Below are 21,979 nucleotides of genomic sequence, written 5' to 3'. Positions count from 1 at the left end.
TTAAAAATTAGGCGTGTAAGTGGAGTCCACCCATTTTCTTTACCCACTTTTTCCTTTCCGGGATTGCGGGAACCTGGTGCCTGTCTCCAGCGGTCATCGCGAGAGACGGGTGGGGGACACCCTGGACAGGTCACAAGTCCATCACAGGGAAACACGTACACCAAACAACCATTCACGCTCTCACTCACACCTGGAGAGAATTTAGAGCTACCAATGAACCTAAAATGCATGTTTATGGTGTGTGGGAGGAAAACCACCCAGCGTAAACCCACGTGTGCACAGGGAGAACATGTAAACTCCACCCAGAAAGGTCGGGAGGCGAACCTGCGATGGTGTTGATCGCCCAGTAAAAAGCTGCAGTGAGCTTTTATATATGTGGTGATGTAGTGAGACAGTGGTGTTCATCTTGTTCATGGAAAACTAACAGTCCGACACAAAGGTTTTCCTGTCAGAAAACTAAGGAGGACTTTGCTGCAGCGAACAGCTGAGTCCGATTTATTATTATTCATTCATATATTTATCTTCTGGCTCACCTTTAAGATAAATGCTGCCTACTTTGTGACTGGGCACGTGATTTATACAAAATTCCGGTTGTATACTTAAGTGGAAAGGAAAGGGAATGATTTATTTTTTTTTTTGAAGGAGACTGTAATAGTAAATCTTTACACATTTAACTTTCCGACATTAATTCATCTTATTTGATTATTTGATTAACAGATGTCAATTCACAGATCCACCACTTATTGTAAATTAATCAATGAAAAGATACCATAGATCTATGAATAAACATATGTATCAAACATGGAGTCTATTATAAAATTCCCTGTTTACCAATAAATCAAAAAGCCAAACTTATTTATTAGGTTTTTCCTTCAAATTAAAGCAATATATAATAAAGATTTTTTTAACTAGCATTTTGCTAATTTTAACTAGCATTTTAGCCCATTTTAGCTTGCATTTAGCCAGTTTTGACTATTTGTAGTGTTTTGCCTTTTTAGCCAGTGTTGTAGTACTCTTAGCTTTAAGCTAGTGTTTGGCTAGTTTCACCTTTTAGTTATTATTTTGCTTCTTTTACCCTGTAGCTAGTGTTTTTCTCCTTTGAGCTTTAAGCTAGTGTTCTGCTGCTTTTAGCTTTAACGACACAGGCTCAGCTTCTTCGGCTGTTTTAAGCCATTCATCCCTCAGAATTTAGTTGATCAAAATTCAGCTGATGACTGAGTGAACTGCTGCCCGTTTTAGGAAGATGAAACCAACTTTAAAGACATAAAGTCCCTTCAGGATGAACAGTAATGGGCAGGATGGAATGCAGCTGATCAAACAGTGTATCTGCTCTGAAGTGTAGCACATTAAAGTGGCTGTTTCTGTGTGCTCATGGAGGAGAAGTGAATGTGTTAACTGTTCTAAACGCTCACTCGTTGCTTTACATTCAGCCTGAACTGAGTCGGAGGAAAACGGTGAGCAGGACCTCCAGTGTGCCGAGAGGCTGACCTGCTAACAAGAGTCAAGAGCTGAGGACTTGTAAAGGTCGGCGGGGTCAGCAGCGTGTGAGGGTTCGTGGAAAAGCCCACGCCGGCGCCCCTCCAGACGAGAACTTTAAGAGCACACACAAGAAAACATTAACAAGTAACTCTAAAAGCAGAGGAGTAGGGACTTCTGACTAACAGCAGCAGGATTTTCGTTAATTACATTAAGCTCCACAGGCAGTCACCGGAACAAATAACAAATCTTCAGTACAGTGGAGTTGGCGTTAACCGTTTGAGTCGATGCTGTTTGTCTGTTAGCAAAATATCTCATAAATCTGTGGACAGATTTAAATGAAACGCACAGAAAGTAATCACGGGATGCACATCTATAACTGATCAACTTTTGGGGCCAGCCACATTCAAGATGGCCACCACAGCTAATCAACATTAGCACACACAAAAATGGCTACAGCTCAGTCAGTTTTACAGACCTTGAGCTACAATCTGGTGTGGTAGTAGCTGAGGTTCATTCCCATCACATATCCTGAGCGCTAACAGATTCTATGACATCTTTAATTTAAACCTTTGGCAGGCAAAGCGGCAGGTGACATGGATTTGCAGCCGATCACTGAACTCTAGCCTAAAATATTACTTGTGTTGTAGTAAAGTTTGTTGCTTTTGAAATTAATATTTAAAGCTGAAAAGTGATCTGTTTTCACTGAGCAAAGCTTTGACGTGAGAAGCTGGCGCCCTCTGCTGGTAGAACTTTAAAAACGACTGAGAGGTCGCACCAAGTTAAAGCTCTTATAAAACCTTACATAATGACACAGCTGCTTTTATCTGTTTCAGCATTTAAAGAAAAAAACAGATCAATAAGAGCTAAGGTTACTAATTACTCACTTAAACCCACTGATTTTTTATAACTTTTACTTTCAGGTAATTAAAAAAATGATTGAGGAATACAGTGAGTGAAAATGTTTTGCTCAATCTCACGCAGGATGCGTTAGCTATCAGAATTGAGGATGAACCTTGGCTACTATCACACCAACGTTTAGCTGAATATCTGTAAAACTGACTGAGTTACAGCCATTTATGTGTTTGCTAAGGACACCTAACCTTGTTGTGGCGGCCATCTTGATTGGAATCGACTCTTAAAGTGAATCAGTGTACGTACAGCCAAGGGTTACTTTCTTTAGAGTTTAACTAAAACCCACCCAGTTGTTCATCAGAGATTTTGTTAACACCACAGACAAAAACACCATCACCCTTCTGCCTTCGGTGGCAGGCGATAAATATTCCTTGGGTGTTGTTATGGACCACCATGAGCCTCCGTTCTGCTCTGGATGTCATGTTGGCAAATGTTTTTTTCTGTTTTACATCCTTTAATCCACTTAGATTTATTAGATTTTATGTTTTCAGCTGCTAACTCCTTGCCAGAGATTTTGCTAAATTGAATTTACCTTTACTGAGGCAGCTTTCCAGCAAAACACAGGACTCTTGTGACAAAAACAAACTTAGATGCTTCATAGGTGATACTGTATTAGTAAAATACTGTTTTTATAACAAATTAATTTATTAGTTCATTTTGGCTCACATCCTGGCAACAAAACTGCTCTCAGTCATTTTGAAAACCGACAGCAATAATCTGATCTGTGCTGGGTTCAGTCTGAAACAGATAAACAAGCAGACAAGTAAGGAGTTCAGCACTTTATTTGGTCATTAAAAGGAGTCATACTGGTCCGAGTGTAACATCATACAGTGCATGTGTCAACGTAAACTGAATCCGAAGGTCCCCAAACCACATGATCTGGAAATGTAACTTGGAAAGCAAAGACTGAGGTAAAAATAAAGACAAAACAAGGCAAAGAGCATAAGACCGGGAAATAAACAGAGTGTATTCCTGCAGGCTGAAAAGTAAAATTAGTCTGACTCTTCTTGTTTTGGAGGTGGAAGGAATAGTTTTTTTTAAAGAAAAACAAAGGCCACATTGTTTACTGCATAGACCTAGAGGTTAATGGGGCAGCTCGTGAGGCACCAGCTTGTAGTGGGCGCCACATTCTGGACAGCGTTGGGCTTCGCCTTCATGAAGCCAGAACCAAACCACGACGGTGTTGTCTTCCTCACCTGCAACAGAACAAACAGAGAGGAGCTGAGAGCCGGAAACCTGGACGCAGAGACACCCTCGGGTTTGATTCCTTATATAAAAAGTTCACAGTTTATGGTCTGTCCTCATTATCGTTATTTCAACAAGATGAGAGAAACAACGTACAAACGCAGCCCACGAGCCTCTTGTTTGTGATGGAGGGAACCAGGTGGGGGTCGGTCTTGGAGCCAGCGTAGCTCTGTGGTTTCATCGTGTTGTATGGATCCTGCGGGGGGAAGGGGGAGGATAAATTCAGACCTGCTGAACATCAGATCGTAATCAGTTCAGCTCTAATCAGTTATGGAAAATTCACCTCAGCTGCTCCAGGTGAAACTTTGCAGAGCAGCAGAAATTTATCACAAAAATCATACTCAACCCAGGCTTTCTGACCCTGGATCTGTGCACGTAAATCTGAAACGGGTGGAGTCGATGTGAAATATGAAGCAGACATTCTGCTTTTGAAATGTGTTTTTTGTTGACCTGTGATTTTAATTAATTTACACCTCATTTTTTTAAAAGAGGTTAATTATGAATATAAAAAAATTATGCTACATCCAAACGTTTTATGACGCTCTCTGTGCTCATCTGCTCTCAGTCATAAATGGCAAAATAATTTAATAAATCATTGCTAAACTATAAATGAAAAATAATCAACATTATTTCTTGCTCTTGTAAAAGTAAACAATGTAACTGTCCAAATTGTATTCAATTGTGCTGGGTCTTTTCCCCCCTCATTCAATTTGAAAGCTTTAGGCTTAAAGTACAAATTTAAGGGTAAACGGATAATGGTATTTTATTGGTGCTGCACTCAATCTGCTCATTTGTAATGCAGAGACACCAGAGAACCAAAGAAGCTCCTTGATGGCGGATGGAGCGCCATTACCTTTCCCTCCTTCATGGCCTTCATGATGATCTTCTCCAGCCCTGTGGCCTGCTCCTCGTCAGTGGGAATCCCTGTGAACATCAAACACCAAAGACCAGCCTGAACAGAGCTGTCCCTTACAGCACAAACCTAGTTAGAGTCGTTATTACAAGAATATTTAATTAGTTAATTCAGTTTGGTATTACAGTGGAACCATTCACTCTACATGCCCAACAATAAAAATATACATCTTAATAAACAAAAAGTGGCTTCTTTAACCTGAAACAAAATAGCCTCTCTGACTCAGCTCAGTTTACAGGATCACTGCAGCAAGGCTGAGCTCAATTTGTGGCACTGGCATGTAGTAGTGACACTTCCGGTGGCAGGCCACTGGGTGTCACTGTCTTGCTGGCAGCTGCCAGTTGGGTGTCAGTAGGATGTCACTGTTTTACAGGATGTCAGTGCCGGTTTTCGGCAAATTCATCACTTATACTGCCTCTTAGGAAATTGATTTAAAATTGTGACTCTAGAGTACGGAAGCGCATTGCTATCAATGCTATCTGACTCATAAACAAGACAAACAGCTTTCTGAGGCTTTTGTTTTGTCACGTATGATGTGTGAGGTTTAACGCTGGACAAACCGTCTAACTTTCAGCTATGACAACTATAACTCACGCATGTAGCTAATGTTTTAGAGTAAAGCTCTCGACTGTGGTGAATTTCTTAAAAAGCGACGTTTGACCTTTGAGAGCTACTCGCGCCGATGCTAAGCTAACGCTAAACAAGTTTGCGTTCCTACTCTGAACATGTGTAACTTCAAGACAAACTAGTGAAAATGGTTTAAATCAACTTCTAGCCCCGCGCTGCATCTATTAAAAGCTAAATACTTTATTGGAAACATAATTTCTACACCCTTAAAAGTTTATTTCCCGTGCGACACGAAACAGGAAGTGTTCGGCGGTCTGAGGGATAGCTGGTTAGCTGGCGTTTAAGCCAATTTTTTGATGTCCGTTTCCTCCTCACCTCCAGCCGCCATGCTGCGGGTCAGAACCGGAGCCCGGACAGCCCGGCAGCTCACCGCGGCTCTCAGACCAGAGCGGAGCAGTAACCTTGCAGCCATTTCTTCTTCCTTCGCCGCCTTTTGTCGCTCAGTGATGACGTATGGTGCCGGTGTCGCCTGCAATAATCTGTTCCCCCACCAGAGAGGGTGCTAGCGAGGCAGATCTGACATTACAAAACGTCTCCTCAAGGGAAATGTGTTTCTCCTGTCAAAACAAAAAGCAGTGCAGCTAAGAGATCAGTCTTGGACTGCAAAGATACTTCACATCATGTGTTTTTATTAAAAAGTATTAAGCAAAAAAAAAAGAAGAAAGAAGCTGTTTAAGTTGACTGATCAGGGGAGCGAATTTGTAAATTCAGCAAGTATGTCAGTGCATGCTTGAAATAATTTACAGTTTCAATCCATAAGTCATTTTTATACATTCACAAATGCATTTTACAAAACACATGATTTTCATGTTTAAATGGCCTTACACTGTCAGTATTTTAGGGTGTGCTATTTTACAAGCAAGTACTGTGTTTCATCAAAAATGTAAACGGTCTTCCTTTGTTACCTTAGATGGACGAAGAGGTCTGTCAGCTTTTAAATACAAAAACAAGTCTCCGCTCTCCCTACCATCTTCAGAGCAATGGTTTGGTAGAGAGGATGAATGGGACAATCCAGAGGTGAGTACTTTACTTCATACTTCATGCCATTTTTTCTCTCTCTTTGTGTTTTTTATCCATTTATGCATCTATCTTGCACACCATCAATATACTATATACTTCTAGAGCCTTGTGCAAAATTGTGGGGAAACTCCCTGACTTTGGATGTTGTTGTGTTCAGACTGAGGACGAAACAGCAGATGACGACAAAGATCTCCCCATACTAACTCATGTTTGGAAGAGAGGTGCGATATCCATCTGAAATTCCTGAAAGCTGCCTGGTCAGCTGAAACTTCATCATGACTTCTCGTTTCGCTGGTGAATGACCAATTTAAAAGAAAATCCGGACAAAGTTAAGCCTTACGTTGAGAGGGTTTCAGTGGATATGAAATGCTGTGAGACAGGAAAGTTTTAGATTGCACATCATGAAGAATGTTAATCTCTGTGGAAGCATTCATCAAAATACAGAAAATGTTCTTATCCAAAGACACATAGAACTGCAAGATAAGTACTTTGCAATGACCACCATAGTGACCTGACACAAGCCCGGTGGAACAGTTACTATAGAACCGTTCCACTATAGAACTTTGTGGCGCTACAGGACACAGAAGCTGACCTCTACGATGGAAATGGAGTAGAGAGTCGCAAAATATGCATAGACCATCTGTTCCCAGAGTCCCACGCTGGTGTCTGCAAAAAGACTCAGCACCTCCACAGCCAGCATCGTCCCCAGCTGTTCCACAACCTGCGTGCCTTCCATCAGCTCCATGCCACAGATAAAAAAGATGTCTGGGCGTGAATTAAGGCCACCGTGGGCCTCTCCATAGTAGGGGCCTATAAGCTTTTTTTATCTGGACATTCAAAGGCCCAAACATGGAGCTGGGAAGTGAGGTATCATAAGAACAGCCTAAAGTGTATTGTAAGTCTGCAATGAAACAATAGTTTTATTTTCCTGATTTTTGGTTGTAAATAAAAACTATTTTCAATTTCATGTTCCAGATTTAACGTGATGCTTGTGCGAGGAGGACAAGCAGGACACTTTCTCTAAGTTGAAATCTAGAATTTTTTTCTAAACATTCTGAAAATGAGAGAAGGTTATTAAATGAAACTAGTTCAACTGCAATTGTGGTGTTTTTTTTTAATAAAGAAATTGGAAAACTTTTTTTTTTTTTTGCCTTATACTGTTTAATAAAAACACATGATGTGAAGTATCTTTGCAGCCAAAGTCTGATCTCTTAGCTGCACTGCTTTTTGTATGTTTCAGGGTCACCTGCACCAGTGTTCTGACTATCTGTGCTACCCATTAATCCGTCCTACCTTGTGGCAATGCGCATACGTAGACCGATGTTACATAACAGAACGAAGCCGTAATCTTGCAGCCATTTCCCCCCAAGTATTCCTTCTGTGGAGCTAAATTGGGGCCAAATGTTTTGTTAATTTAAAAAAAAAAATCAAATAAAAAGCTAAAATTTGAAATTGAAAGCTTGAGTTTTAGCACAAAACTTGAAAAATTCAATCACGTATTCAAACTAAAAGTACCAATTTTATTTATTTTTTTAGTTTAAAGAAATATTGATTTAATTCTGGAAATATTTTGAATAAATTACACATTTTTATTTTTCAGTTTTCCATATTTTGATAATATACTGCCGTCGGGACCACAAGCTGGGAACAGTACATATAATATATTAACTCCTTAAATGACTTAGTTTTTCAATTGAAACTTCTTTTATCAAATTAACAAAACATTTGGCCCCAATTTAGCTCCATACAGAAATGTCACTATGTGTTGACAAAAATTTTAAAAAATAAACAGTGTTAACCCGTTAACAAAAATGGGAAGTTTTTCTATAACAAAAAAGGTTTATGGTCTGTCCCGCAAAACTAATATATGTAATATGTAGTTTTTTTACATACAGTTTTACATACACTTACATTGACCTGTCCTAGAGCCAAGCCATGGAAAACAGTTTACATGGAAATAACGATTTTAAATCAGTCATCTATGTTTTACAATTTATGTCAGAAAAACCACAAAAGTGAGAAGATGGCCAACATCACAGGTATGCTGTAGTTTCAAAAATACACACAAAAAGCCTAAATAGTACTGTACATAAAATATCTACAAATATGTGAAAAGTGAGCACATCCTATATCAAATCTATTTTTGTATGTGTGTGTGCATCAGGGTATCTTGTAAAACTTCTGCTCTACCAGTCCTTAAATGGGGTCTATCCAAATAGCAGATAAACGATAAAATATATGCGGTACCATTTATTTATCAGAAATTAGACAATAAAAAATGTTTAAAAATTCACAAGCAGTATTTCAATAACACACCAAACTACTATTAACAGCAATGAAAATGTCTGAAAACATCAAATATTTTGTTTTAAATGACAGAAAAAACTAAACCACAATTGGTTTTAATTTTATTTTATTCATTAAGCTTTGCTAAGAGTAGCTGATTGTTTGACTCCCCTGATTGTTTAAACTGAGACAGCCCTGGCTGCTGCCAACAATAAATAAGACACTGATTGCTCAGAAAACGTTCCCTTTCAGCAAGAGAAGAGAACAAATCAGAACAGATGAGCTACAGCTGTGAAACCTTCTGATGTAGGTTTTTAAGCCTCAGAAGTTGCTCAGACTTTCACTCAGTGCCAGGAACCATGGGGATTGTTTGGATTCTGAGTCTTTGTGCAGTGGCTGTATGGCTCAGCAAAGGTTTGGTATTTGCCCTATTTATTTAACTTTGGGGTAAAAGTGTTTTCATTAAATAGTGAGAAAATTGTGTACACCAGTGATTTTCTAAGTGGATTGCCTTCTTCCTCAGAACTGTGTAGTGGATTGGTTTTTTTCTTTAAAAAGTGCAGCTGCTTTTCTTCAAACATTCTAGGATGAGGGGAAATGGGGAGTTCAGGAATTGTATGGCTAGTCTGTGCAAGAAGTGGCTGAATCACTAAGTAGTTGCAAACCTAAAGGTGTGAGGGCGGAAAAGAATCATTCAAAACAAGCCTACTAATAACTGTTTCCATAGGGTCATGTCTGCCAATTGATGTACCAGTCGCAGGAGTTGAGGAACTAAATGTGCATAATGGTAAGATTCCAGCAAACGTGCAGTTTAATCAAAATCTGCTACTTGACCGTAATGTAAAATCACTGTTCATGCAGCTCTTTTGCCAAATCTTGATGCTCTTAAAAGTGACGCATTCATCCAGTTGCTGGATACCAGGTTAAAACAACATGCTGTTGAAGGTAAGCTTGCAGTTTAACAAAAAATAAAACTCTATATTGTTGAAATTTAAAAATGGAATCCTATTAAATTCAAATACCCATGTGGTCTTAAGTAAATTCTTATTGCTCTGCTGCACAACTTCAGTGTTCTGACCCCTTTCCCTATGCTGCCATACAAAGTTTGGTATGAAGCAATTTCTGTAATATGTATTTTTGAAGAACATTCCACCTATATCCATATGGGGTGCTGTTTTTACAGTTTGTCACAAAGTAAAAGTGATAGTTTTCATTTATTTGTCCATGTTATTCAAACATTTATAAATGTAGTGGTTCTGAACTAAATATTCATCTTAAAAGTTAAATATTTGGCTTGGAAAGGAAATGTTAAGCTAATATGCAAATTCCTTACTGAAAAGCAGAAGTGGATCACAAAATAAGTCTGGATAACACAGGTCCTGACTTGCTGTCTGAGGTAATGGCTCAGAGGTGGATATTGTTGCTGTCACTCCATGAGTGAATGACTGTATGGGCTGTATGCATGCTACACTTAGGGGGTTGAACAGCTTGTCCAGTGTTCTTGGCTAATAGGTTTGACATGTCCAGAGGAAGATAATACAACATTGTACATAATAGAGAAATGAAGCAGTTCAGTATAGCCAGCAGCTCTTTTACTTGTGATGTTTTTGGCAGTAGGTGAATATAGAGGTTGGGCTTTTATTTTGATAGTCCACTTCCACTATTCTGAAAGGAATTTGCATATAGGCAAGATGTACTTTAAAATGAAATTATGTAGTTGGCTCCAACAAACATTAAGTTTGCTATTGACAAAAAAAAGGTATGAATATTATGGCAAAATGCTGCTGTGACTGCAACTAAAAAAAAAATTTAATGTTTAAACTGACATAAAATGCTTGACTTCAAAGTGAACCTGGAAACCAATGAAGTGGACGAAGCCCACAACGTGACTGCAGGCGACGAAGCCCACAACGTGACTGCAACATGCCTAGGTGCCTCATGTTTTCATTTTGTAGGGGTACTTACACAAACTTTGAGGTAATTGGGGACAAATCACAGCAAGATTGAGTTTCTGTATGAAATATTTATTCATATGATTTTAATCAAACATGAGAAACTAGCCATATATGGATCTTTACACCATTTTTGTCATCCAGCTACATTAAAAACCATGAATGGTTAGATAAGCTCCACATAATTGGCAGGGAACAACCCATACTGTCCATTTGGTCCATAACCTCTCCACCAGCCTTCATCAATCATTTCTATCTGGGTTATAATGTCATCAGGGTCAAAGGTGATCTCTGTTTCATCCCCTGTGAAGGACAGGAAAATTGTTCAAACAAGCTATAAAGTGCTTTCTATAAACATCTACAAGTATATTGTGCATTTTTAAGAAAGGTGACTTAGTATCAACTCAAATGCCAAGATCTTGAGCATATAAACAATGATGTCAAAAGCATTTTTGGTGTTTGGGTCTCTAGATTGTCAATGGTCAGATTTCATCAGACATTCTTTTAATTTTACTAATACAAATCAAAAATCCTTCAAAATAGTTGTGTGTGTGTGTACGCACCAGCCTGGTAATCATAAAGGGCTTTGGCACATATCCCTTGTCCACTGTCCTCTTTCACATCGTCTTCAACCTGATACTGCAAAAAACAAGAAATACAGAAGTAAATACACGGGCATACAGCAGCAGTAAGAACTGTGTGAATCAACATGTGTCAGTACCGGAAAATGGCGTGCTTTTGCATGGAGGAGGCGGGACTTAAAAGTTGTACTGGGACAGTGGTTTTATTCTGGCTCTCTATTTTTATTTTTGTCTCTTTCTGACTGTGCTGATGGGTGTTAATATTCTTCATCCAGGAAAGAATGTTTCCTCACCTGTTTTGTATTTTCATACAAGTTGTCATACTTATTTCCTGTGGTGTCAACTGGATTTGGCACATCATACAGATTATTCTGATCCAGAGTTTCCACTGTGGGATGACAATAATAAAATTGCACATGAGTCTGTGTTCTTTGTGTTTTAGGAGAAAGATCATGTTCAGAGGAAAGTAAGAGAGAAAAAAGTACCCTGTATTCCACTAGGCAACTAGATGGAGACACAAACTTGTGAGAAAATCCTTAACCATAGTGTGCTAATAATTATGACCCTTTTACGTATGTAACTGTCAATAAATTGATGTTTGTGTGATGTTCCTGAAAATAGCAAGCAAAGTTGCAGATTTGTCCCTAAGTGTCTTATCTAGGTCTGATGTTTCAATTTGATCTCAATGGATTCTCTTCTTTTTAATTTATTTTTGTCTCCAATCAGTCTCAATTTGGTTTCACAGGTTGCCAAACCCTCTTAAAATTCTCACGTTTCTCACCCTTTCTGACTCACAGAAACTAAATGAGACGGATTGAAGACAAGTTTCTCGCCTTCTCCCCTTGTTGTGAATCGAAGCCAGCAGGATCTGTTTTACGGAAGCTGCCATTTTGGAGCTTTGGAACCAGCATCTGCACACTTGCCATGTGTTAAGTCCCGCCTACTTCGCCGCACACAGCACATGGTGTGAGCTTTTTATTAAGCATGGCGGGACTTCAAACTTGAACTAGAAAGAACTGATGGAGGAGCTGGTCCTGTTCTGGTTTCCTCCCATGTTTCTGTCTGAGGTCCATATAGTCACAGTCTTTGTTCCAGACGCCCACAATGGCTCTCTTTTGAGAGTTTGCTTTGCAAATTTTTAAACATGTTCAAATTTCCTGCAACATTAAGTGGAGGCCTGTGACTTTCCCACGGAAACTGAAAACCCTAATGATCATTTTAAGAAACTTCCTTGCAAATGCCATTCAGTTAGTGAGAAACGTCCTCAGTTGGGATTACAATGATCTGTCAATGCCAGCTCTTATAATTTACATTTTTACCAAACTAAGGCATTATTATTTAGAGAAGATACATTAATGGTATGTTTTAAACAATACTTAAATAATTTTATTTATTGTTAAAAAAAAAAAAGCAATTATTATTGGCACCGTACCTGGAGTGGTTTCATCTTCATTATCAAACTCATCTGACCACTCGTCTTCCTCAGTGTAACCAGCTCCTGCGCTCATGGACGGGAGAAGGAGAGACAACAGATTTTATTAGTTTGTACAGTAGCATTGTGATGAAGAAACATTCATTTTTAGCAATCTTGATTACATATGAACATGAAACACATGGGTTTGGTGAGAAAAACAGAAATAGTTCAAAACGCTTTCCAAAGTGGAGATTTTTTTTTTTTTAAAAGCTCTGTTTTTGATGGAGCCGTGTGGACTTGAAAAAACACGTAGCTTTTGAGAAACGATGCCACTTTGTGTATGCTCACATTAGTTTGTATCCTAGAAAAAACAATCAAGTGGGTTTTTTTTTCTTTTTCTACCCATTTTTTTCATTTTCTGTCTCATTCCATCCTAAACCTGTCACCATTAAACTTTGATTTTGTGCTGAGATGCTGAAATTTTTTGTGAGCTGTATCAAAAAACAAGCTACAACTGTTTTAGGATAATCTCTGTGATAGATTAGTGCTTTGTGCAGAGTGTATCCCACCTATCGCCCAATGACAGCTAGAGAAAGGCAGAAATACCACCAGATCAAGCAGGTAAAGAATACATAATATGACTGTTCCCTAACACATATTAAAAGTGTATCTGAACCTTCGGTTTCTGGTGCTGTAGATGAGGCGACTGCAACAGCGGGCAGCACTTTTATGGTGGGCATGGCAACTGGTACAGGTCTGACAGGTGAGACAGGTCTGACAGGGGAGATCAGCAGGTCGAGCTCCAATGGGGTCCTAGCAGGAGACTCTGGACTCTTGGGCCTCAACTGGATTTCGCTCTCAAAGGATTGCTGAGACAGAAATGGACTCTGCAGCTTCCCTGAGGGCGAAAGACACATGCGTGAACCATTGATTTCATCACATGATGTTTGATTTAGGCTTTGCTGTGCTTTTTACCAGGTCTGGATGCAGCAGGAGACCAGTTTTTGGTGGTCTCCATGCTCTGCTCCTTCTGCTTAAATATATCTTTGGGGTTGAACGACCTCTGAGAAATCAGTGACTTTGCCTCCTGTGTGTAAAAGAGAACGTTTAAAGGGGTGTTATAGCAAGTTAAAAGCAAATGCTCGATCAACAGATCAACACTAACACTCCTAGTACGAAGGATTTATTACTAATTAACACCACAGAAGCACTAGCAGCAAATGCAAACGTATTTAATCAACTACAAGTGGATTTGTATGTAAATGTCCAGTCAGTCAGACATACTCACATTAGCTTTCTGCACAGATGCAGCAGAGTTGATTCCTGTCATCTTGCTCGTATTTTCCTGCAGGTCCTAAAACAAACAACATAACGTTAAATTACATTGCTTACAATAAAACGTCATGGCTGCATTGCATTGGACAACCTATCTTTTTACCATCTTACTGAGAAATAAATCACTTCAAAAGAGGGGGGAAATAACAGGGGAAGAAAAAGGGGAGTGCACACACACACATCAGAGCCATGTGTAGTACAGAAAGAGACAAAGAAGGAATGGAGTAGGTCCGATTCTTATCTTATCTTCATATTTTTCTAATTTGAGGGATTGACTGGCAACGAGGGAGGAATTTATCTCTTAAATGTAGGGAAAAGCATCTGGGTTTGATTGTCTGTTTGTTTACTTGTATGTTCTAAATTTTGAAAACTTAAAATATTAAAAAAAACAAATGTAGGGAAATGCGTTTACCGGTGGGAGGAGGGGAGACCTTTAAACAAGAACAAAGTTTACTGCGTTGTTAACAGCTGGCAACATAAATGTGCAACAGAGGCATTAAAATCCCACAAATCACCTGCTGGTCAATGCACAACCAAAAAAACGTGCACTTGGGTGTGTTTTCACACTGCCAGGAGAACACTGTGATTGTGCAACGCTGCCAACAACAACAATGTAGCTGGAGCTGTTTGCCGTGGGTCTTTGGTTTCATTTTTGAAGTGGACTTTGAAAGAACACTACAAACATTCAGAAGAAGACCTATTGTCTTTCTTCAGATTCAGTGACTTCATTTAAAATTATTAAGACAAAATTTTAGTCTGAATTGTGGCTAAACAAAGAGCTCAAAGTCTGACAGCTGAGATATGTATTTGAACGAGCACAGATGTGCTTCGGACGTGTCTTGCAATCTGGATTTTTCTTCTTGATAGTCACAAATATAAGCCTTGCCTTTTCTTAGTTGATTCTAGAGAAAAAGTAGGATAAGATCACGCTTCTGGACATTATCTCGACATAAACAGTCCTTCCAGCAGATAAATGGTGCAGACCCACTTTTAAACAAGTAGACAAAAAACACTAAATGCTTGAAAAGATCTGTGCTTTGTAAGCATCATTACCTCACACATATTACCAGTGTTTACTTTTAAGCTTGATTATATGATTTTAGGTTCAGTTTATCACTGCTCTAAATCAGAATTGTGGGGAAAGTGGCTGAAGGCCTAAACCTCAGAAAAGGGCTGAGTTTATTTATCCCCTTACCTGTCGCCGTTGCTCCCTCTCTCTTTCCTCTTCGTCCCTCTTTTTCTGAAGCGTCCTGTCACACGGACACGAACATGGCGCCTCAGTTTCTTTCACCTAGTCATGCTCATGTTTTTTTTGTCTGTGTTTGACTCACTTCTCCAGTTCGATCTGATGAGCTCTCTCCTTTGCCTTCTTCTCCCTCTCCTTGGCCTGCTTCTCATCTAACTCCCTCCTCTCCCTCTCCAGTTTCTGCTTCTCCTGCTCCGCTCTCCTGTTCTCCTCCTGTCGACGCACTTCTTCATCCCTCTGGAAAAAAAAGAAATCAGTCAGAGTTTACACTTAACAGTTATTTTTTCATTTATTTTAATGGTTTGGATGGCAGGGTGGTGTTATGCACATGTGGGGAGAAACCTGAGTCTGGACCCAGAAGTCATCCTTGTTGATTTGTTGAATTTCCTGCACTGCGTTGACCTTTCGATACACAGAGCCCTGTTGGGTGAACAGAGGAGGAGCTGCGGATTATGTTCAAAAATTTTAATATGTGCCAAAAACACAGTGGACTCTAACCCTAACCCTAAAAAGCAAGCAACATCTATAACACATAAAAGAACTACAAAGACACCACAAAACCACGGAAGAGCAGACAGTGTTTGCACATCGTAGCATGAGGTTGTGTAACATTATTGGGTCACTTCTACGTGGCTTTTATTTTATTTTATTTTATTTTATTTTATTTTATTTTATTTTATTTTATTTTATTTTATTTTATTTTATTTTATTTTATTTTATTTTATCATGACACATATGTGAGGTGCACAGTTTGTGGTGTTTTAAAGTTGCTACATTCTTGCTACGAAATTCTTTGCCATGACCAATAAATGTGACCCGCGCTGGCAAAATGAGTCAGAATGAGGAATTTTTTGAAATTCTCTCTCAAAAGCTTCAAAATGTTAAGGTTAGTCTGTTGAAATGTGGCGATTCATCACCTGGCAACAAGCTGGTTTTGTTTGCGAGAGTGTCTGGGTCAAAAACTGATAGTGATGATGCTGCATATGAATTGCAGCCTTATATTTAAAAAGGGGGAATCCCAAAGCTGCACAATGACTCTCTCTCTCTCTCTCTCTCTCTCTCTCTCTCTCTCTCTCTAAGTGCAGCAGGCCGGTGGTTGTCGAGCCCATCCACTCAAGCTATCTCAATATCTCCCTCAGTCTTCCATGACTTCTTCTTCCCTTTATCTTTCCAATTGTTACAAGGTGTTCTAACCCTTCTGTCCTCATGGTGTGTCTGAAAAAAAAAATTGGCCTGTCCCTGTGTGATGTTTTTACAAAGGGATCTTCTTTCGTTTGCTCTTGTTAAAAGTTCTTCGTTAGTGATTCTGTCGATGTTTGATATCTTAAGGATTCTTCCTGGTCTTTATTGAGAGGCCTACATTTGTCAGGATCTTCCTGAGGTCTGCAAATGCTTGTTTTGCCTGTGCGATTCTGGTCTTCATTTCTTTCAGAGCTCTTTCATTATACAAAGGGATTTCAGCAGCTGACAGAGAAAAATGGTCAGTTTCAAACCAAGTTATAAGGGTTACAAGACAAAGGCTTATTTCTGAAGACATACTTGTTAGAAAACTTTGATTTAAAGGTGTATTAGGAAGATTATATGCTATTTTAGTTACCGGGATCAGTAGATGGTGTCTTTATGGACTCATTTTTACACAAATCTCAAATATGGCAAAAAATCAACAATATTTTCATTTATTTTGCACTGCAGCCTGAGCTCATTCCAACTCAATTTGCCAGCACGAGTCACAAATCTGTGGCAGCCTGGTGTTACTGGTGATCATGCTACACATACCAGAGTATCAGCTACATAAAGAGATGTTGTTGTGAAGTTATTTTCTTACAACCACGTAGCTCTATATGCCATAAAAACTCATGGCAATTACGCAAAAAATCAGAACCATGTTCCAGTATCTTTTGGGAATAACTGTCCGACATAAATGAAAGAAAATCTTTTTCATCACATTGGCCCAACTGATGCAGATTTAGGCATGTAGTCTCAGACTGCTTTTGTCTTTCTTAGATTCAGAAGAAAAATGAGTTGGTGGAGGAACAGACTAACAAGATATTGTACATAGTTAGGTATTTGGGCGTATTCGTCTATATTTTTAGTGTTTAGTGTATTTTGTTTGTTGTAGAGTGATTACTGCTGACTGCCTCTGTGTCTTCTCACCACTGGTCCTTTGGGTGGTTCTACGTAATGCGTTTGTTTGTGAAAGTTGAAGTTAGCTCCAGACGCTTTGGCCACTTTTGCCAAGATGGTCTCCAGCTCCACGTCGTCCTCTGAGCGGGCGTTAATGGTTACGTGGGCTCCCTGTGATCGTACACACACGCAAGGTTTGAGTCGGACAACAAAGCGGGACTTATTTAGAGTTTGCTTTCTTCACTGTCATTTGATTCCAACTCACCCTGAGAAAATTTGCTATGGCGCTCAAATGGTTGGCACACATTCCCTTACGGGAGTCCTTCACACCTTCACCTGTCTAGAAGCACACACACACTCTTACTGTACGCACTCAAATTTAGGAGAACGCACATATGAAGACACAAACACGTTGTTCATGTAACTTTGGTTCTTTTATTCCTCTCTGTTTCCTTTTCAATAAGCCTGATTATTGTCACTATCTAAATCTCAGTTTCTGCTCCTGGGCCTGCATTTGGATCCTCCAACCTCACCGCAAACCACAGCATTAAATACCTGGATTCTTAGACTCAGTCACTTAGGATGTGAACCTCCGAACCTTCCTGTTTATGTCGCTCCACGTTTGTTTTAAGGACTTTAAGTCTAAATGTTTGCTGGACCAGTAAAGTCCTTCCGGTTACATGTGCTGAGATTCAATTGTCTAAATAAGTGTGCTCTCTGTCAGCAGAGATGAAGTTCTTCTCAGTTTTTTTAGCTGCTTTATTTCTCAACCCTGTTGCTACCAGCCTATCTGGTTGAGAAGAAGCCCATACCATGATGCTGCTATGGCTGTGCTGCACTGGAACAAGTAGGGAAGGTTTATGGACGAAAGACAGGCTCTTAAAAAGCTGAAGTGATTGAAAGTAGAGAAGAGTCTAGGTGTGTGTTGTGTGTGTGTCTTACCCAGTTTATGAGGACATATTTTGGCAGCCCAGAGTTCGGGTCTTGGACTCGACAGAAGGCATACATCACCTTCCCGCTGTTCAGCTCCTCCACCATCTCCTCCAACCCACCATCTGTGCGCGCACACACACACACGCACAAATACATGATTTAACATATCCCTAACAAACAATGTTTTTCATGTTATTGCTGTCTTTTTATCCTTTTGTTTTACATGTATCCAGTTCAGCTGGTAAAATAAAGGACTATTTTTATCACCAAGAAATTCATGCCAAGAGTCTGCATTTGGGTCCTCAAGCCCTCACCTGGCTTGTTATTTGAAAAGAATCCAAGGTATTTTCAGATGAACTGGCTTAACTAACTCTAACTATAAAGATTCTGTGACTTTAATTCATTTTGATAAAGTTCAATTAGACTGATAAACAAAATTGGATTCAGTGTAACAAGTATGATCCACTTTACACCCAACCCATGCTCTCATCTACTATGAGAAAATGGCAGCAAAGTCTTTCGTAGTGCAGTTATTATTTATCCCTCCCGTGGCCTTCAGGTCAAATGGACCCGAAGTTACAAGGGCTTTTCTTCCTCGCTTCAATTACAAGGGCTTCAGGAGGGTTAAGCTATATAAGCATTTCTTTCCACAGAGTCATCTTTTCTTTAGATTACTCTTCGTGAAAGTCCAAACAGAGCAGTTTCAGTCTCACACAGTGTCCTTCTGTGTCAACACACTGATTTTATCGTTTCATTTTCCAAAACAACTGATTTGGAGGCGGTGCTTTCATGTGTTGCTCTCGTATTTGTGAAACCTAACCTGCTGCGGAGCAGGTTAGGTGACACACCCCGGTCAAAAGACACATTTAAAAGCAGAAGTCAGCTCACCGAGCCACCACCTATTCTGCTTTACTGTAAGAACCATGATGTCACTGAGTGTGACAGCAAAAGCACAAGATTCAAATGTAAGTGGAAGGCGGGCATAATGTTTTTGCCTGTTTGTTGTGTGCTTGTTTGTCAGGAAAATATCTCATGAACCACTGAATGAATTTTAATGCATCATTGGATGTACAACTAGAACTGATTTACTTTGAGAGTTAACCCAATTCAAGTCAGCCACCACAGCTAATCAACATTAGAAAGGGACCACAGGGTGATTCCACTGCTCCTTTTCTGTCATGGCAGTTAGCAAAAAAACAATAAAAAAATTTAAAAAGCATGTGAGCCCTCTTTAAGATGGAAGCAGTGATCACCTGTAACAAACACATTCTTCCTGTAGTTCTCTGTACTTGGGCTGGACATCTGTACCGTAACGGTTCAATACATGTACCAGTATACCCCTGGACAGCAGGGTAGTTTGGACCCTTTGCAAGGGTTTTGAGAATTGGATGGATGCGCTAAAACTATTCAGCATCTGATTCGGGCCAGCAAAGTATGGGGTGTTCGTTTGTTAAATCCGGGTCTCAGTATTTCAAGGATATTGCTTTGAAACCAAACATATACACTCACTGGCAACTTTATTAGGTCCACCTGTTCAGTTATTGTTAACACAAATATCTAATCAACCAATCACATGGAAGCAGCTCAATGCATTTAGGCATGGAGATGTGGTGACGACTTGCAAACATTCAAACTGAGCATCAGAATAGAGGAGAAAGGGGATTTAAATGATGTTGAATGTGGTATAGTTATATATAGACGGACTGGTCTGAGTATTCCAGAAGCTGATGATTTACTGGGATTTTCATACACAACCCTCTATAAAGCAATGTTTGACCAATCTTTTATTGTTGCATTTTTGTGAGCCTGTGAAAATTTCTGCCTCAGTCTCTAGAGATGAGACTACCTGCTCTTTTCTGGAATCTGCCTCACTTAACTCAGCTCACCAAAAAGAGCAGAAACATGTGGCTCTCATTTAGAGTCAACGGAGTCAGCTCTGAGCTGCCTCTTTCAGCTCCCAAACAGCTCTTTGAAGAGCCGATCCTCAAACAGCTGGTGGCAGCTCAGAACTGTTGGACCCATCACCATCATCTTCCACGTCTTCCACGTCATCTTCCAGCGCCACCCGCTGTGGTCTGCTGCAGTAATCCATCTATTTCACGGCTGGGCGTGTTGTTTTCAGAGATGATGTTGTATATTTGAGCTACTGCTACCGTTCTATCTCCTCCAACCAGTCTGCCCATTCTCCTCTGACCTCTGACATCAACAAGACATTATTGTCCACATAATTGCCGCTCACTGGATTTATTTATTTTTCAGACCATTCTTCTTCTGTAAACACTGGAGATGGTTGTGTGTGAAAATCCCAGTAGATCAGCAGTTTCTGAAATACACAGACCTGCTTGTTTGACCCCAACAACAATACCACATTCTAAGTCACTTAAATCTCCTTTTTTTCCCCCTATTCTGATGCTGATAAACTCCAACAAGTCATCTTCACCACATCCATGTGCCTAAATGCACGAGTTGCTGCCACGTGGTTTGCTGATTAGTTATTTGTGTGATTAAGCAACGCCACTGAAGATTGTACCCAGCAAGACCTTGAAATGCCTTTGTGTTCAAATTTGAGCTAATCTGTAACAATAAGCAGGTTGAAGCTCATCGTATTAGAATATATCCCCAGGTCTCACCTCCTTTTTCTGCCAGTCGGATGTCATTACTGTTGCCTTCGTAGGTGAACAGAGCCCTGGAACCACAGAGATGTAAACGATGACTGCCTCAGGTAAAAAAAAAAAGCTCAAATCATCTTTTACTCCCTAGCAAAACAAAAAGATGCTCACCAGTTTGTATCTGAACTGCCATTCAGCACGTCATTATAGGCGTCTGTCAGCGCACGGCCGTTCTTACTCAGGTTGACTGCCATCGTATTCCAGGTCTCTTTACTCACAGTCCGCACAGACTGCCTGGGAATCTGACAGGCTACAGCAACCCAGACAAATAAGAGCTTGGTAGAAGGCAAACTCTGTTTTTTGGTTATTTTTCAAAGCAGCTCTGGGCTTTACTTGGATGCGTCGAACCAGTTGGGTTAGAGGACTCAAACCTGATGAGCCACATTCTTACAGAAGTTCCTCCCCTCCGACTTCCACACCTCCACTCATCAACCAGGAAAAGAAATCAAACGAGATCTTGTTTATTAATGCATTTTTCTAAGCTGTCTTCAACTCGTGATTTGAGAAGGCATGCAGCTTTTCTTGTACCCTGAAAGCAGAGTGACAAAGACTGTGTGTGTGTTAATGTCACTGTGCCGACCTGAGTGGTAACAAAAAAGGGTGTGATTGTTTGTTTGTAATTCTTTGGTACGGCGAAAGAAAAGAAGTCTCAAAAACAAGTTTAGACACATCATTTTATTCATTGACCAGTTTCAGCAGATGATGATTCTCTTTTCAGGTCTTGTAATATTTAGATCTTAACATCACCTTGTTTCTTGGTCCTTGAAAACGTTTCACCTCTTTAGCCAACAGGCTGCAAGCAGTTATTTATTTATTACACTTTAAAACATGTCGACTATTGGTTCATTGGCTGTTTATTTCCCATGGAAAAATACAATGCAGATACCAGTTTCTGGCCAGAAGAGTGAGCTGCAGCACAGACTGGAAGCACAAACAGTGACAATGCAACTCCTCAGTGGAAGTGACCTCCTATCACAGATTCACAATCAGAGTGAGTTGTCACTGGTCTCTGATAAGCAGATGGCATTCTGTCTACAGTTTATTCTGCTGTTCCAGCAGTGAAGAGGATACTAAGGGTCAGATATAGTTTCAGGGCAACCCCTTTCCTTGAATCTGTTTCTGCCATTTGATATTTTATCTCAGTTTTATAGTTCTTCAGAGGAAAAACAACTATAAAAGGAATTGTTCATAGCTTATAAGCCACTACCACATCAAATTTTAGCACAGTATCAGTAAATCTGAT

The 21,979-nt window shown here is 39.8% G+C and overlaps 2 protein-coding genes and 2 long non-coding RNA genes across 5 annotated transcripts; 2 read left to right on the top strand and 2 right to left on the bottom strand.

The window, feature by feature from the left end:
- Window positions 1-3,155: 3,155 nt before the first annotated feature.
- On the bottom strand, window positions 3,156-5,647 carry zgc:86599 (uncharacterized protein LOC415253 homolog). The gene is made up of 4 exons (XM_017427388.3): window positions 5,492-5,647; window positions 4,490-4,560; window positions 3,733-3,832; window positions 3,156-3,587 (listed from the first exon to the last, which is right to left on the bottom strand). Exons 1-4 carry the CDS (start codon window positions 5,586-5,588, stop codon window positions 3,475-3,477), a joined length of 381 nt encoding a protein of 126 aa, XP_017282877.1. The 5' UTR covers window positions 5,589-5,647; the 3' UTR covers window positions 3,156-3,474.
- A 7-nt stretch (window positions 5,648-5,654) lies between these two features.
- On the top strand, window positions 5,655-7,588 carry LOC119617639. Its single transcript, XR_005233976.1, has 3 exons — window positions 5,655-5,890; window positions 6,087-6,193; window positions 6,354-7,588. It is a non-coding gene; the product is annotated as an uncharacterized LOC119617639 (long non-coding RNA).
- A 1,180-nt stretch (window positions 7,589-8,768) lies between these two features.
- Window positions 8,769-10,791, top strand: LOC112450902. The gene is made up of 4 exons (XR_003039629.2): window positions 8,769-8,896; window positions 9,210-9,269; window positions 9,344-9,427; window positions 10,330-10,791. It is a non-coding gene; the product is annotated as an uncharacterized LOC112450902 (long non-coding RNA).
- dbnla (drebrin-like a) lies at window positions 10,486-21,098 on the bottom strand. Of its 2 annotated transcripts, XM_017427378.3 has the most exons (15): window positions 20,848-21,096; window positions 20,698-20,753; window positions 18,077-18,189; window positions 17,400-17,474; window positions 17,165-17,305; window positions 15,353-15,430; window positions 15,096-15,247; window positions 14,960-15,014; window positions 13,718-13,783; window positions 13,405-13,516; window positions 13,106-13,327; window positions 12,448-12,513; window positions 11,309-11,403; window positions 10,998-11,073; window positions 10,486-10,737 (listed from the first exon to the last, which is right to left on the bottom strand). In XM_017427378.3, the coding sequence occupies exons 1-15, from the start codon at window positions 20,928-20,930 to the stop codon at window positions 10,601-10,603; spliced, it is 1,527 nt and encodes a 508-aa protein (XP_017282867.1). In that variant the 5' UTR covers window positions 20,931-21,096; the 3' UTR covers window positions 10,486-10,600. The 2 variants fall into 2 exon arrangements, with proteins under 2 accessions (XP_017282867.1, XP_037835391.1); XM_037979463.1 differs by lacking the exons at window positions 17,165-17,305; window positions 17,400-17,474 and having other exon boundaries at window positions 20,848-21,098.
- Window positions 21,099-21,979: the final 881 nt, after the last annotated feature.

Source organism: Kryptolebias marmoratus, linkage group LG14 (genome assembly GCF_001649575.2).
Source record: "Kryptolebias marmoratus isolate JLee-2015 linkage group LG14, ASM164957v2, whole genome shotgun sequence".
Lineage (NCBI taxonomy): Eukaryota > Metazoa > Chordata > Actinopteri > Cyprinodontiformes > Rivulidae > Kryptolebias > Kryptolebias marmoratus.
Note: the sequence above shows the minus strand (reverse complement) of the source record. Positions and strands in the feature narration are given on the sequence as shown.